This window comes from Ambystoma mexicanum, chromosome 2p, assembly GCF_040938575.1.
Source record: "Ambystoma mexicanum isolate Mex_15411 chromosome 2p, UKY_AmexF1_1, whole genome shotgun sequence".
NCBI lineage: Eukaryota > Metazoa > Chordata > Amphibia > Caudata > Ambystomatidae > Ambystoma > Ambystoma mexicanum.
In genome coordinates, this window is record NC_090923.1 from 501,543,573 (window position 1) to 501,558,962 (window position 15,390).

At 40.3% G+C, this 15,390-nt stretch overlaps 1 protein-coding gene across 1 annotated transcript in view; it reads left to right on the forward strand.

Annotated features, from left to right (window-relative positions):
- The window catches only part of LOC138567754 (uncharacterized), a 97,836-nt gene that overhangs the window by 48,623 nt on the left and 33,823 nt on the right, over positions 1-15,390 (forward strand). The window contains exon 4 of the mRNA XM_069646236.1: positions 12,958-13,086. Coding sequence (XP_069502337.1) covers positions 12,958-13,086 — 129 coding nt within the window. The remainder of the gene's footprint in view (positions 1-12,957; positions 13,087-15,390) is intronic.

Consider the following 15,390-nt stretch of genomic DNA (forward strand, 5'->3'; position numbering starts at 1 on the left):
GTTGTTTCTGCGCAAATGCAGATTAGTGATGTGGGGCAATGCCATTGAGTGGGTCAATATATCCCACACTGTCCAAGTCAACAAAGTGATCTATGGTGCAAAACCACATTATTTGAAAAAGAGAATAACTGTTTACCAGCTGAATAAAACAATGTGCTCTAGCAACACAATGCCACTGAATAGCCCACGCCCTAAGAGGTTGAGAGCTAATGGTAAATCATTCCCATATACTGTATCTATTGCTTGGAATGCTCTCCACCCAGGCCTGCACATTGAAAGTAATCTACTGTCATTCCGGAAGAGTCTGAAAACGCACTTGTTTGAATATATTAATGATAACTTCCTCTCTCTGGGCCCAGTAGCAGTTGTGTCTTGTGCTCTATGTTCTGTCTTTTGTGTTCTTGTTCATGCCCTGATGCCTGTCGGGTTTTCAGTGTGTAATAAAATAAAATAAAATAAACAGTGATATTTTCTTGAATATGTGCAATTGTCAACACCTCCTACTTTTTTGGTAGTGGTGAATTCAGGTAGTTTACCTAGTTATCCTGTCGACGTTGATCGAGCATTGTGTTGTGGGGTATCCATATTTTTGCTGTTGGCATGATGTTTGTTGTTTTTATCTTCAAACAAAAGTATAATGTCTGTTCATACTCAGCACATAAAAGCTAGACTTTATAACAAAAATAACTCCAGAAGTAATAGCTATACCAATTTATATTTCACTAAGGGAAATAAGAAATTAAAAAAAGCTTTCACTAACATTGCAATTATCCATAAACATGTTCCCCGTGTCGTTCTAATTTGTGTGAAATTCTCAGTTATTTTATGTCTCACGGAGAGCAGAGGATACATGCAGGTCTGCACCCATATTTAGCCTTTCAACCTTGGCTGCTTAGAGCAGTAACTGGCTTAAATATGGAAACGACACGCAATGAAATGTTTACAGAGACCATTATTTGATGCTTGTGGAGTTAGAATTAAAGTCTGGGCATCCATAAATACATTTCTGTTCATGACAAGGCTGTGAAGTAACTGTGTTTCAGCATGTTACCAGGAATGATTCGGAATTTCCATAAATAAGACATTCACGTAAAATAAAGTGATTAAATCATATAAAAATGTAAGAGCTCTATGTACTCATCAATAAACAAATTAAAATTGAAAAAAATAGAATTGTAATCTCCGAATCTACTGTCTCCTAATTTTGGCATTCAATCTACATTATATTTTCCATATGATTATGCAGCTATAATTTACAGATGTTTTAAGACGTAGTGTTTGATAGAAGTTGTCAAGAATGAGACGTCTCACATATGTGGAAAATATCACTGCAGTTGCTTCTCCACCTTCTACTATTCTGTGCTTGCAACTCAGCAGACAGAAAAGGTTGCTGCTTGCCCTCCTTTGGTACAACTCTGAGATTTGAGATCAGCAGCGCCATTTCGCCTGTTTTGTAAACATCCATCTGTTCAGTTCACAGTTATGAATTATGTATTTGCTTGGCATGTTAGGACTATCCAAATGGCGAGATAGCTTCCCAAGTGTTAGATGGGCCGAGCAGAGATTCATGAAACGTTACTGTTTTTTAAAAATCTTTGTCATCACGTTTGTTCTTAAGGTTATTGTTGAAATGTTCCTTAATTTCAAAGTAATTGATTAAGATTATATTTATGAGTGTATAGCATACATCAATTTTTTTTTAAATATGTAATTTGTGTGTATCACTGTCATAAAAGCTTTGCTAAATAGGCTTAAATCTTGCAGGAGGTGGCACGATCATGTCATGGAAGACCATCTACGTTGTTTGGAAGATGTCCTTTGGAAGGGAACCTTTTTTACTGAATTCCCCTAGAGTAGGGGTTGGAAGGTCTGGTGTAGGTTTGTGGAAATATTAGGAAGTGCGATTTTAAAGTTTGTGGTGAGGAAGAGGGTAATGTTTTCGAAAAGGCTAAGCCCACAGTGCCCAAGTTTAGTTACCTGTGAAGTCAAGCTTGTTATCAATAACATGCCAGATTGTGGATGTCGAGAGCTAGTTTGTGAGAAGAACGAATAGAGGAAGTATGTAACAGGGATAGCACAACCATTTATAAAAGGGTGAAACGCAATACGGGGATTGACATGGATCCAAAAGGAAACTATCGGTTTAAGCTTTTTTAAGTTCCTATCAACCAGGAACATAATCAACCAGGAACAGGAACTTGATTATGTAACATGAGCCCTCTGTGCATATGGCAAAGAGTGTTATTTCCTCTGCCCTATTAGTTTTACAGAGTGGGCTAAAGAGTTGCCTTTTCAATGTCCATTGTGCCCCCACAAAATCAGGCAGTGTGAATTTAGAAAGGATTGTTTCCACTTTGGCATGGAATGAGCCTCAAGAAAATGAGCTAATCCCTATTGACACCATTCATGTATTGTATTTACAAAAGGAGTTGTGTTCTGCATATACCCCATGCAGGAGGGCCATACATATGGAGCGTACCAATAGACTGTAATTTAGAAAGGGGAAAGGAACATACCAGGGTCCCTTGGAGATCTCATTAGGGAGGTGCAGTTTTCGACTACATACACCACTTTGGGGCCTTTGCCCCTCTTCCAAATGTTCCACACATGCACATGTGCTAACATTATCAGGTTAATCCAGGCTCTGCTGTCAATCTTATGCTGTTGTACAAGCTCTATATTAGTTAAACTCAATGCATGACCAAAATCTGTTGCCTTGCTCTGATTCATTGGCTGTGCTTTGGAATAGATTGTATTTTTATAACGGGGAGCAGGCTCCTGCTTTGGGTTGGAGCAGCATGTGTCTGCTCCACCTGTTACACATCTGGGCTGATAATGTTTTCTATATATCTGCCCTAAAAGTAGAGATTTGTGAAGTAACTTGTGTCATCAAGTGACATACAGGCAGATAATGTGATCCAAAGTAAAAACAAGAATGGGCAAAGCCAATAGCACTAGATTCATAAATGTAAACTTTCTTTGTGCTGCGGTGTAGGGAACTCTTCATAAAACGAACAATGCAAATAACAATGGCATGCAGCACAAAAGTGAAAAACCCCTCAATGTACCAAGAGGAAGTGACACCAAATTCACTTTTAAAAGCATCATTTTTGGGCATCTCCCCTAATTAGCTCCACTCACTCCGACCAAATAGTCACCTCTATAACAGAGCTTCCACAGAGATGCCCTTGTATGGCATCCCCGAGCAGATGACTGAAACCTGTGCCCCTCTCCAAAATGTATCTTCAGGAGCTCTGGCATAGAGCTAAAGCTCTCTATAGAGCGATCTAAAAGTGACTTTCTAGCTGCTCAGTGTTTGTTTCAATTGAATAACAACACCAACATATTAGATATTTTCCCTGATTCCCTTACACTATTTTCAGCAGATCTGTAGTATTAAAATGCAACACTGTCATGCTGCACCATCTATTCTCCGATTTATGTCCACCATTTTGTTGGCTTACAACGCGAAATACATTAAGGATTGTTGATATTCTTCACTTTCAGAGTACATGCATGGCAACACATGTATGAATGAAGTTATAATTGTTCATAACACCATTCAAACAATGTCTTTAAATGCGGTGCTAATGTCCCTTACTGGCTTTTAAATATGGGAACTTTATTAAACATGCACACACACTATAAAATGATTCATCTCATTCGAAATGAAATAACTTTAATTGGAATCTTTGAGACAACTTTCAAATTATATGCGTAATTCACAAATGTATGGCATGGTTAATTGCTCCACATCTCTTTAATGCACTTTACCCTAAACAAGCAGTATGCAGGGTAAGTAATACCCTGCTTACTTTCCAGTATTTAGGCTGTATTCATTAATTGGAATTCTAATAAAATCTTTCATGGGCTGTGTTCTTTTCTAATTCTTATAACACGTGCAGAGCAGATAGCACGTTTCACCCCTTTGAACCATGGAAAACCGCTCTTATATTGAAGTGGAAGAGAGCAATGGCTGTCCTGTGCTTAGAGCTTGAGAGGTTCATCTTCACCTCACTGGTGACAGCCAACAAGGCTGAAACACTTGCATGTGGTTGCTGGGGGTACTCTTGTTCAGAGGAGAAGGGCCTAGCATTTCGCTGCTGGTCTGCCCTTGTGGGTGGAACCTGTCTGATATGCAAATTGGTATTCCTCCTCTGGTAATGGACAGTGAGCTAAACGTTTTTGTAGACTCTTCTGAGTGGGAGACATCCCGTAGAACATGTTTTGACAATGTTTGTTCTAAGTAGACGCGCCCCCACAAATTTGCAAACAGGGCCATTACTATACAGTTTATTCTAATGACACTGGTAATATGAAATCCCATGTCCTTAATAAAAACACTGCTTTGTATGGTAGTTAATACATTATCAAATAAGGTAATGGGTTGGCTGTATACCAAAAAGCAAAAACTTCATTCCTTCTTCAATTACATGCATTAATTCAGTTACAAAAGTCAACTGCCAAATATCTAGAGTATTAATATGATGCTGACATATTACCAAAACTCCTTAAGTGGGCCATGTAATTGCTTCACATCGAAAGAACCACATCTCGGTTCAGTGTAGCTCAAGTCAGTGTTTTGAAGCAATTGCTTTCAGCGGATAGTAAAATCTTTCATTTTACAAGGTAATCTCTTTGAAATGTCAGTCAGGTATGCTGACAAACGGAGTCATGGAGTAAAGAATAGAAATGTACATTGAAATATTCTCGTTGTATTAGTGTCCTGAGGTTGTATTGATAGCTATACATGGTAATTGCTCGAATTTCCACAGCCAAGACAAATTACACATTATAAGAGAGTCACACGAGTGCAAGATGCCGCCAACAGAGCACGCCATGCTGTAGTGATTTACAAAGTGATTGCAGACATCATTTGAGTTTGTTTCCTTAAACATGCAGTCGGCCCACCGCCGAGATTAATATCACCTCAGGAAAATGCAACCATCCACATTCCTGCATCACAGAATATCTTACTCTTCAACCCCCCCAAATGAGTCACTGGCCCTCATTACGACCCAGGCGGTAAGGGGTTTACGCCAGCGTAAACATCGCCGACCCTTACCGCCTGAGTACGAGGTCCCTTAGCGCCATGGTGAGTTTAACGCCTGCTTTTTGCAGGCGTTAAAATCCATGGCGCTAAGGGACCTTGATGTTAATTACGCCACCGTAATTTACGGTGGCATAATTAACGCCTTCCCCACTCCCATTATGCCCTATGGGGCAAGAATGGGAATGGGGAAGGGCAAAATGGGGATTGGGGACTTACCGCCCCGCCAAGGTCGGAATGGGGCGGTAAGTCCGCCAACCACCATGGCGGAATTGCACCCTTAGCGCCATGGACCATGGTGCTAATAGCACCATGGTCCTCCGCCAAGGTCGTAATGAGGGCCACTGTCTTCAGAGAAAACTGCCATTATTTTCTAGTAATAGCATCACTTGTACAAGAAGGCCACATGAAAGATCACATACATGTCTGTGTCGAGTGCCACACCTCTGTCTTGTTTTGCCTCTTTCAATATGCAACATTATCTCTCTTTCTGTGCAGCCTAGATCCCTGTGCACCTTTTCTCTGTTCTCAATGTCGCTATGTGAACCCTGTCTGTGCCCTGTCTCTATGTGGTCCTCCCTCTCGGTGCTTGTTTTTATGATTGCGAGTCTCTCTCTCTCTCAGAAAACTTTTCTCTTAACTACTATAACTCTCTGCCCCTCTCTCTCTAGCTCTCTCTCTCTATTTCTTCTCTTCCTAGCTTGTTTGTTCGACATCTATCTTTACCCAACTATGGGCCTGATTTACAAAGCCTTTCTCAATGGGAAAAAAACATGTTCATGAAAGTTATTGTAGTCTTCCACTCTCCAAGTGCCAACCCCTCCTTTTCCCAGAAATGGTCATTGCTACTTGTTAGTATGCATGCCATTTTAAATCGAAATACTTGTATTTGAGAATATTAACCTGTGGCTTGACCAATAAAATCATAATTCCAAAACTATTCACCCAAATCATGAATAATCTGAGTTTCAATCTCTGGATTACCAAACCTACACAAAAAGTTAGGCATACCCATGACATCATCTACCCATTTGAGATAGACGTCAAAAAGATTGCACACATGGAGCTGTCATGTTCTTTTCTACGCTTGCCACTTGAATGAATGGGATATCCACAACAATTCCATAAAGAAACTAATTTTAAAAAAGACAACTGAAAAAAACACATCTTTATCAGACAAATGAACAAAGTCAACAAACAAAAGATTGAAGAACATTTCACACCGCTGAAGAACGACAATAATGCCAGAAACAATGACTCTCTATTACTAGAATAACTGAACATAGAAATCACTAAGACTATGGAGATCATTCAAATAAAGAAACTAAGTAGAATAAACTCAATAACCAAAATCAACCACAAATGGGTTGATAATCAATTGGCCACCCTTAAAAAGACAGGCAACACTCTAGAACGCACATGTCAGAAATTCAAACCTAAATAGTACCATTAAAAATGTACAAAGTACTAGTCCACCCTCCAATATCAAACCAAACACTCAGATGAACTTGCCAACTCTCTTGTTAGGGTCTTTCAGAATGAAATTGTAAAATTTCAAGCCAGCATTGATAACAGCAAACAAACGGATGGAACAAACAACTGCATTTACGCAACAATAAGATGGAGCAGCTACCATAAACCAGGGCCATCTGCCTACGTTTATGGAATTCAACTCCATTACAACTGGAGACCTGATTAATATCACTAAGAAACTAAACACCTGAGATGAAAAATCTGACCTATGCCCAGACATGATTAAGGAAAACATAGCTAAACTGGTTCAAACACTGATCGCATTTTGTATTGCATCACTAACATTAGACCGTATCCCACCATCACTTAAAGGCTGTCACAATAACATCCATTCTATAATGTTAAGTGCAGTCCCAAGATACCAAAAAACTATAAATCCAAATGTAACATTGTTTTCATTGCTAAATGGGCCTATGCCTCAAGTTTCACGAAATCCAATCTGTTTTAGTTTAAAGAAGAGTATGGGAACTAGTCTCCCTTTCCTGAAAGAGGGATTTCTGAAAGCATTTAGCAGCAATACACCAAAACTATTGCTCATAGATATATTGGCTGCCTATGAAACACTCAACCATCTGTGACTAATACATACAATGGAAGACTTCAACTCAACAATGTTGCCTTTAAAGTTTGGAGTCTCTAAGGGCTCCAACCTATGCCATGGCTATTTAATGTTTAAATTAAACCACTAGCAGAGATTATCAAACTCTTCTGAAAATCCCTCCAATTATAAACAGTGGATTTTCAAGCACCAATGTACGTTGAACCTGGTAACAACAATCAGCATGTAACTCCTCTAGAGACTCCATGATTGGAACCTAGATAATAATATTTACAATCATGCCTTTAAAACAGAGATTATCCTCTTTGGGACAGCAATCCCAGCAACACCACCCTTTGAATGGCCATCCTTCGTGGCTAAGGCACCCATCCCATCAGAACAGGTAAAGAATCTAAGTACTATTTTCAATGACAAACTCACACTACAACCAAAAATAGACTTGCCATGCTCACAAAACACACTTCTAGCTTGGCATCCTTAGGGGAATTGTCCCCCACCTGAAAACTACACAGAGTATGGAGGTGGCCATAGCCCTTGTCCTCTCCTCTATTGTTCAGGATTAAACAAAAAACAACTAAACCAACTGTAACCTATCCAAAATAAAGCAGACAGACTTATTTTGGGTGTCAATTCCTCTGATCATATCTCACCAGGTCTAACTTGCCTTAACTGACCCCCTGTTGAAAAGAGAATGGCATGCAAAATCAATTGTATTACTTCACAAATTTTCCATAGTTTCGCCTAAATATCTGAGCTCTTGCATAAACAATTATGCACCTACATGACTGATAAGATCCTCAGAGGTTAACAACCTAACTACATCCAGGTTCAAAAGACTAAAACACTAATGAAGATCCCTCACAGTGTTATGTCAGAAGTTCTGGAACAACCTCCCTGCAACTGAATATACCCTCAAGAGTTTGAAAATGAATATGAAAATGTGGGTCAATGAACTGAATTTTTAGCTAAATAAAATTCTGTGTACATTGATCAGTGACTCATATACTTAATACTTGCACTTTCCACCATTGTGGAACAGGCACAGCTGATCCACAATCGCCAAATTTATGCAGCATTTGTGGACTATAGCACTGCCTTTGACACAGTGGACTGAGCCAGGTTATTGGGAAGCTGGTGGGGTGGGGATCCTGCCAGGCCTATTAAAAATGATTGTATTTCTCCATACTAACACTCATGTTACAAAAAGGCTGGAGGGAGATAGTGGGATATCTGCCTGGATCCCAACGGAAGTCGTCTTGAAGCAGGGTTGTCTCCTGGCCTCATCCTCTTCAATCTCTACTTCTCTGATATGGGCCTTGCCTTCGCCAACCCTAAAGCTCTTCCACCCAAGCTATGTGACACAATGGTACTATGGATGGGTTATGCGGATGACATTGTAGTCCTGAACTTGACACCTGGTGGCCTGCAATCTTCATTGGATTACCTCAATAGCTATTCGGCCATGAGCTCTTTAAGGGTTAATATCAATGAAAACTAAGATCATGGTCTTCGAAACATCTTATAGACAAGTGCCAGAATGGGGTGGAAGATGAACGGTGTGGCAATTGAGGTTGTTCCCCAGTATGTCCACCTGGGTGTTGTCTTTTAAGCTAGCCCTAGAGGCATGTCCCATCTGTGTGGTTTTGAGGTGTGCACAGCGCAAATTGTAGGGGCTATATACTCCTTTGCATCACAGGGTGATGGCTACTCAGTGGGGATATTGCTTAAGTTGTTTTCCGCAAAGGTTCTGCCAATACTTTGCTATGCCTCAGATCTCTGGGGTATGGGTATCTTGGATGTAATTGCCAGGATTGAGGCAAGGCTTCTAAAATGTTTGGTGAGACTACCATCTTACGTTCCAGCTGAGATGATCGCACTGGAATTTGATCTCACTATGACCCATGAATACATTGTACTCAGCCACCTGCTATACTGGAAGCTTGCACATGCTCAAGCAAACACCCTGATGGGGATTTTGTTTGATGCTCTGGTTACAAAGGTGGTTCACATGAAGAAATCAATATTGAGCAGGATGTTGAGCATGGTGGATCAGTGGGTTAGGAGCAACCGGGAGGGTATGCTGATGCTACGTGCAAACCAATTTAAAAGTGCAAACCAATTAAAAAATGTAATGAGAAGGAAATTGGTCTCTCTTAAATGTGAGCAAATGGTTGTTAACCCTGGCTGCTAAGTCCACCGCAGCTGGTTTTTCCCATATATGCTCGAAAGACAACTCCGGCCTACTTACATAAGTCATTGTGAGGGGAATTTCGTTGTGTGGGACTATCTCCGTTATAAATTTAATGCAGCAAGCACCTTTGAAATTGTAGGTCGGTGGTCTTAGATTCCCAGGGGGATAGATGTTGCCGGCTCTGTGGCAATTTTGAGGGGCAGACTGCACAGTATCTCCTGACAACCTGTGCCTCACTGACTGTGCTGCATAGAAGGGCCTTTTGGGAATCAGGATTGGATCACCATTACCCCTCAGCTGCTCTATGGGGCCTCTTGAGGGACTGATTGACGTTCTAACTCAGATGTGGAGAAAGATCTATGGTATATTACGAATCTCTGATTGAAGGTGATTGTATTTTTATTTTTATGAGCTTGATTTGTACAAGAGCCGTATTATTCTTTCTTTTAGCTAAGATGTTATGTGTCAAAAGTTATTTGTATGATACAAAAATTAAAAAAAATGCTTAATGCTACATGACTTATACCTTATTGCTGGCACATCCACCTCATGGCCATGTTAAAGGGAGGAAGGATAGCTCAGGGGCAATGCGTTTGTGTTGGGAGCAAGATAACGTAGCGCAACACAGGTTTAAATCACGATCTTGCACTTAGAAACCACTCACTGGTGTTAGTGCTTTTTAAATTTACAATAAGATAAAAGAAGAAAAAAAAGTAATCACCTAATGACCTCAAATGTGCCTGCTTTGTCCCTTGAAAGGTCACCTGACTTGCTCCTGAGTCCACTTGTTGAGAAAATGAATCATCTACAAGCACTAGACTTTCTACAAGTGGTGCATTAAAAAGCATCAACCAGACGATGCAACTCAAATCTCTGTCACTCCCTGTAACTAAGCACACTACTTGGGCATGTAACCTCGTGCCATGTTTCCCATTCCTTGTATATATGTCACACCTTTCTATTCTCCCCCAAGTCCTGTTTTGATTTTCCCAGTTGCTTTGAAGTGGCACCTCCACGTGTTAGCACATTATACAAGTCAAATAAATCAAAATAAATAAATACATACAATCATTGGTATATGTCTCACTTTCCCTGATTAAAGAAGCTGGTGAAGGTTAATCAGGGCAAACCCAAACCTTCATTCAGTATTCACATATGATGTATTCTTTACCATTGATGTTATATGTTCAAAGCCTGCTGGATATCCCTTATGCATGTTCAGCACATGAAATGTACATAGTGGATTTATGTGCCTGTATCATTATTACTATTATTAGTAGTAGTAGTATTCTGCCATAAAAGTTGGCTTACACTGTATCCAGGGGTTCTTAGAAAAGCGAAACGGCAGGCCGTAAGGTTCCGGCTGAAATCAAAAACTCAGGCTAATAAATTATTGTGGAGGGGCCTTGCGAAAACCTGCAAACTAGTCACATATAAAGCAATAGAAAACTTTAATACCCAAATAATGAATGTGGAGAACAATTCAAAGAACCACTTTGAAATTAGATCAGTAGAGAAGCACAAAGCCTTTGCCGATAAAGTAAGCAATGCTCGAGAAAATATTAAGAAGGATCAATCCTTTAGCTCAGTTTCATAGATAGATGAGCCAATTGTTGACTTGAGTAAAATCTTCCCAGGTGCTAAGCATTTATCTCACCACACTACATTTTCATTTCATTCAATTATGGTGCTTGAGATGGAAGATATTCTGAGAAAACTACACCCACCTCATGTTTTGGGGACGTCACACTGACAAGATTAATTCTGGACAACATTAAAATATCTCAATTTTTTACAAGATTTGCTAATTCATTCTTCTCACATAACGCGTACCTGATGATATCAAGCAAGTCAAAGTGTCTCCTTTGGTAAAGAAACCAGGACTCCGTCCAAGGGATGCTGTACTCCTTAGGCATATTACAAATTCACACCTTCTAATTGAGGTAATAGACAAGATTGCCTGTATACAACTTCAAAAACACCTGGAAGAGGATGCTCTTTTACATCTTAAGCAGTCCGGCTTCTGGCCGCATTATGGGACAGAGAGTGCACTGCTAGACCTGCAATCCAACATGCTCAACATCATAGATAGAGAGAGAGAGCAAGATTATTGGTTCAGCTGGACCTCTCGGCGGCTTTCGACCTCCTGGATCATGATCGCCTTTTATGCACTGTGGGTCATTGCTCAGAGAATGCCATCTGCTGGGTTCAGTCGTTTGCTGTGTGATGGGATAATACTTCCTCCGCTTCAGCTCCAATAGCTTACGGTGTCTCTCGGGTGCGAGTTTGTCACCTGCAGTATTTAATATCTACATTAAACCACTGGCTGACATGGGTGTGACTTTTACAAACTATGCCGTTGATACCCAGCTATTGCTTGAGCTTTAGGGGAGACACAAAACAGATGTGGCTAGTTTACAGTCCATTTACAGCATTATTAAGCAGTGGATGTCAACCAATTTGATGTGCCTCGCAATAAAACAGAGTTGTTAATATTAGGCTCTCATCAATCCAGATCAAAGCTCCCTGTAAACTTCTCTAGTTTTACGATTGAGGACTGCTTGATTCCGGTTCACAACAAAGTAAAAACTTTGGGCGTCTAAATAGAAGCATTGTTAGGTGCTGATGCTCAGGTGAACCACACCTCGAAATGGTCACACTGTCATCTTAAGTTGCTGAAACAAATAAGTCCTTTTCTCTCACAAAAAAACGTTATTTCTCTTGCTTGAGCCATTATTCTTCCCAGAATCGATTATTGTAAAGCTCTGGTGGGGAGAGTGAGCAAGAGCAGCAGTCGGAACTGCAAGTCAAGTAAAAAAAAATGATGTCATTCACATCACAAAAAACCTTCCTCATAATACTCAGATCTCTTAAATATGCAAGGAACTGAACAGGCTGCCCGTATCAGCTTGTGTCAGGCTGCCTGTATCAGCTTGTGTCAGGCTGCCTGTATCAGCTTGTGTCAGGCTGCCCGTATCAGCTTGTGTACAGTTCAAGGTACTTACCCTGGCTCATAAGTGTGTTCATGGTATTTCACCTACCTACTTGTCAGACAGACTCGATAAACATGCACCAAGTAGAACTTTAAGATCCTCAGGTACCTGTCTGCTTGCGTTTCCCAAAGCAAGCCGCGCCTTGGGCAACGGAAGATCCTTTTTCACTCTGGCCCCAAAAGCATGGAATTCAACTCACTCCAATCTTGCAAACGTTTGAAGACGTTCTTGCTGATATAAACATCACTACCCTATTCCACTTCTTCCTTCTGCTTTGTCCCGTGCTTCACTGTCTTTAGTCTCTTTGTCTGACCTGGTGCCTTCAGGCATTTGGGCACATTATAAATAAACAAACAAAAACAACACAGAAAAGTAATGATGTTATTATATTCAGCATTCTCATAACAAAAATAACAATGTTATGCTTTTTCCTTGTTAGAATATATTATTGTAATTATTATTACTATTATTACTATTCCTATTATTATTATGATTATTCAAAGAAGTAGTAGTAGCAGCATGCTAACAGTAATGCACCTTAAACTCTAAAAGTATGAATTATTCCACACATCCTTTGATGAAACAATGCATTTACCAAACTATGTATCTTTCTTCTGACCTCATCTTATAGAACTACCATCAGAATTCAACACTTACGATATGAACAAGGATGGTTCAATTACCTTGAATGAACTATCAGATATAACTGAAACTCAAAGTGATGACGCAAATCTGCCTTTCCACAATGCTGACAAAGATGGTAAGTTCCATTTCCACATGAATGGTTAAGTGAAATTCTATTACAGATAAATTAAACATGGTTAACTTAGTAATTACCTTAACCAAGTATATATGTTAATATCATATTTACATGTTGTTCATGTAATTTAAACATGGAAATGTACAGTTGTATTTAGCATGAGAGCAAGTCTGCTTTCATCAAATAGTGGATGATATGATATTTTATTTGTATCACGCTCGTACACAAGTGTTTCAGAGCATGACAAGGCAAGGGAGGGGAATAAGGGAGAACAAAAAACATAGATCTTACTAGGCCCAGTGACATTGAGGACATGCAAGTGCATGGGATAAGGAAAGGAGAAAAGTGCATGGGAGGGGGGAGAAGAGGATTGTGCGGAGTAAAGGAAAACAGATAAATAATAAACTAAATAAATAATAAAGGCAGCAAAACAGTGTAAGTACAGCCAGCATGTGGCAAGTGCTAGGTTGAGGCAGCAGAGAGGGTATGGGCCTCATTACGTCCCTGGCGGAAGACCATGGTGCTGTTAGCACCATGGTCCATGCCGGTAAGTTAGCGACTCTGCCCTGGAGAAAGGGGGAATTACCACCCCAAATTGCGGCACCGTAATTAGCACCAAGGTCCCTTTGAGGGTCCCTACTTTAACGGCTGGTCTACACCAGCCGTTAAGGTCGGGTCCCGCAAAGGGACCTCGTAATTAGGCGCTAGTAGGTTAACGGCGCCGCAGCCTTTTAGGGTGCCATTAACCCATTAGCGTCTGGGTCGTAATGAGGCCCTATGTCTGAAAAGTGCAGGAAAAAAAGGGTGGGGGGCACTGTATGGTTACAGATACAGACCCAAGTGTAGGGATTGCCCAAAACAGTGCGAGTGGGTGGCAGGGTGAGCAGGTGCCTGGGCCCGAAGACAGAGGGTAGGCCAGGTGCACGAAATCCCAGTCTGGATTTCAAAACATATACTCTAGATAAAAATGGGGAATCCCAGAAATGTCACTATCTAGTGAATTCCCTACCTTATTTAAGGGAGGATAACACTATATAGACACAGGAGGTAGTTGGATATTATTAACAGGCCTACCAAGAAAAACAGGTTCTTAAGAACATATACATTTATTTAAATGTACACGGATAGTATATCATGGAAAAATAAAACTATTATAAAACAACACAATAGTCTTTGTGATAAGAGGCTTCTTCGTGGTGGAAGCTGCGTATTAGATTCACTCAGTTAGTTATGCAACAACATCTGCATTGATTATGGTCTTCCTGTTGTTAAACAAACTTCATTTGTATTAATAAACAGTTCTAGGTGTATTATCACTAGACCTTCGAACTCAACATGTTTCTGTCCTCTGCATTAATTTGGGACATTTGTCAGGAGATGTGTCAGTTAGGCTACAATTAAAATAAAAACACCTTGTCTTGGCGAATGAAGTATATTTCTCATTTTGATTGGAGAAACGTTTGATAAAAAATAGAACAAAGGATAAGCTGTAGTTGCTCAGATTCCTGGTGACAAATTGTAGTTGGCAATGCTAGTAAGCTGGTCCGTATATTACCTGCTTCTGCAGGTGTGTCTAGTCGTTGAGGAGGTTTCCTTAATTAATCAGGATAACATCAATGGATAGAACAACAAGTTCTGTTTGAGGTCTGTAAAAAGCATATTGATTGCATTAGAGGACTAAATATTCTAACACGAGACACTACCTCTAACACGTGCCTGCTGGGTCATGCCAAATCCGACCTCTCTTGACAAAACATTCTTACGCTGAGAGGTACAAAATGCAAAGCGCCTGTAGATTAATGCTGAGCCAATTGCGACCGCTTGCGGCAAAACATTCTTGCGCCGAGAGGTCCCTGAGGTCAACTCGCTGCATCTAACTGTGAGCACCCAAACGGGACCTGCAGCGAAACGGTCACGCCATAACGTTGTGAGTCTAACTGGCCATGCCAAAACATTGTGTCCCGTGTTCGAAGCCCCTTGTTTTATGGCCGGTCTCTAGGTGACTGTTGTGATACATCGCACAACCCCAACTCACCGCAATTAAGCAGGAAAAAATGACCAGCTGCCAGAATAACATATGCCAAGATACCTTTTGCACCCATAGCGAAAATCAAAAGCTGGCAACCAAAATGAATATATGGACAGTAAGTGAACATATATCTTAGTTAAATATACAAATGTAGTTCAATGGAGCTATTCCTTACACGAAAGTGCGCAAGACTAAATAGCATTGGACTTTTTAAAAAACTACTGAACACCAGAAAAATAACCCAAAAGAAGAAATGTTCCAACAGAAATGCTGGC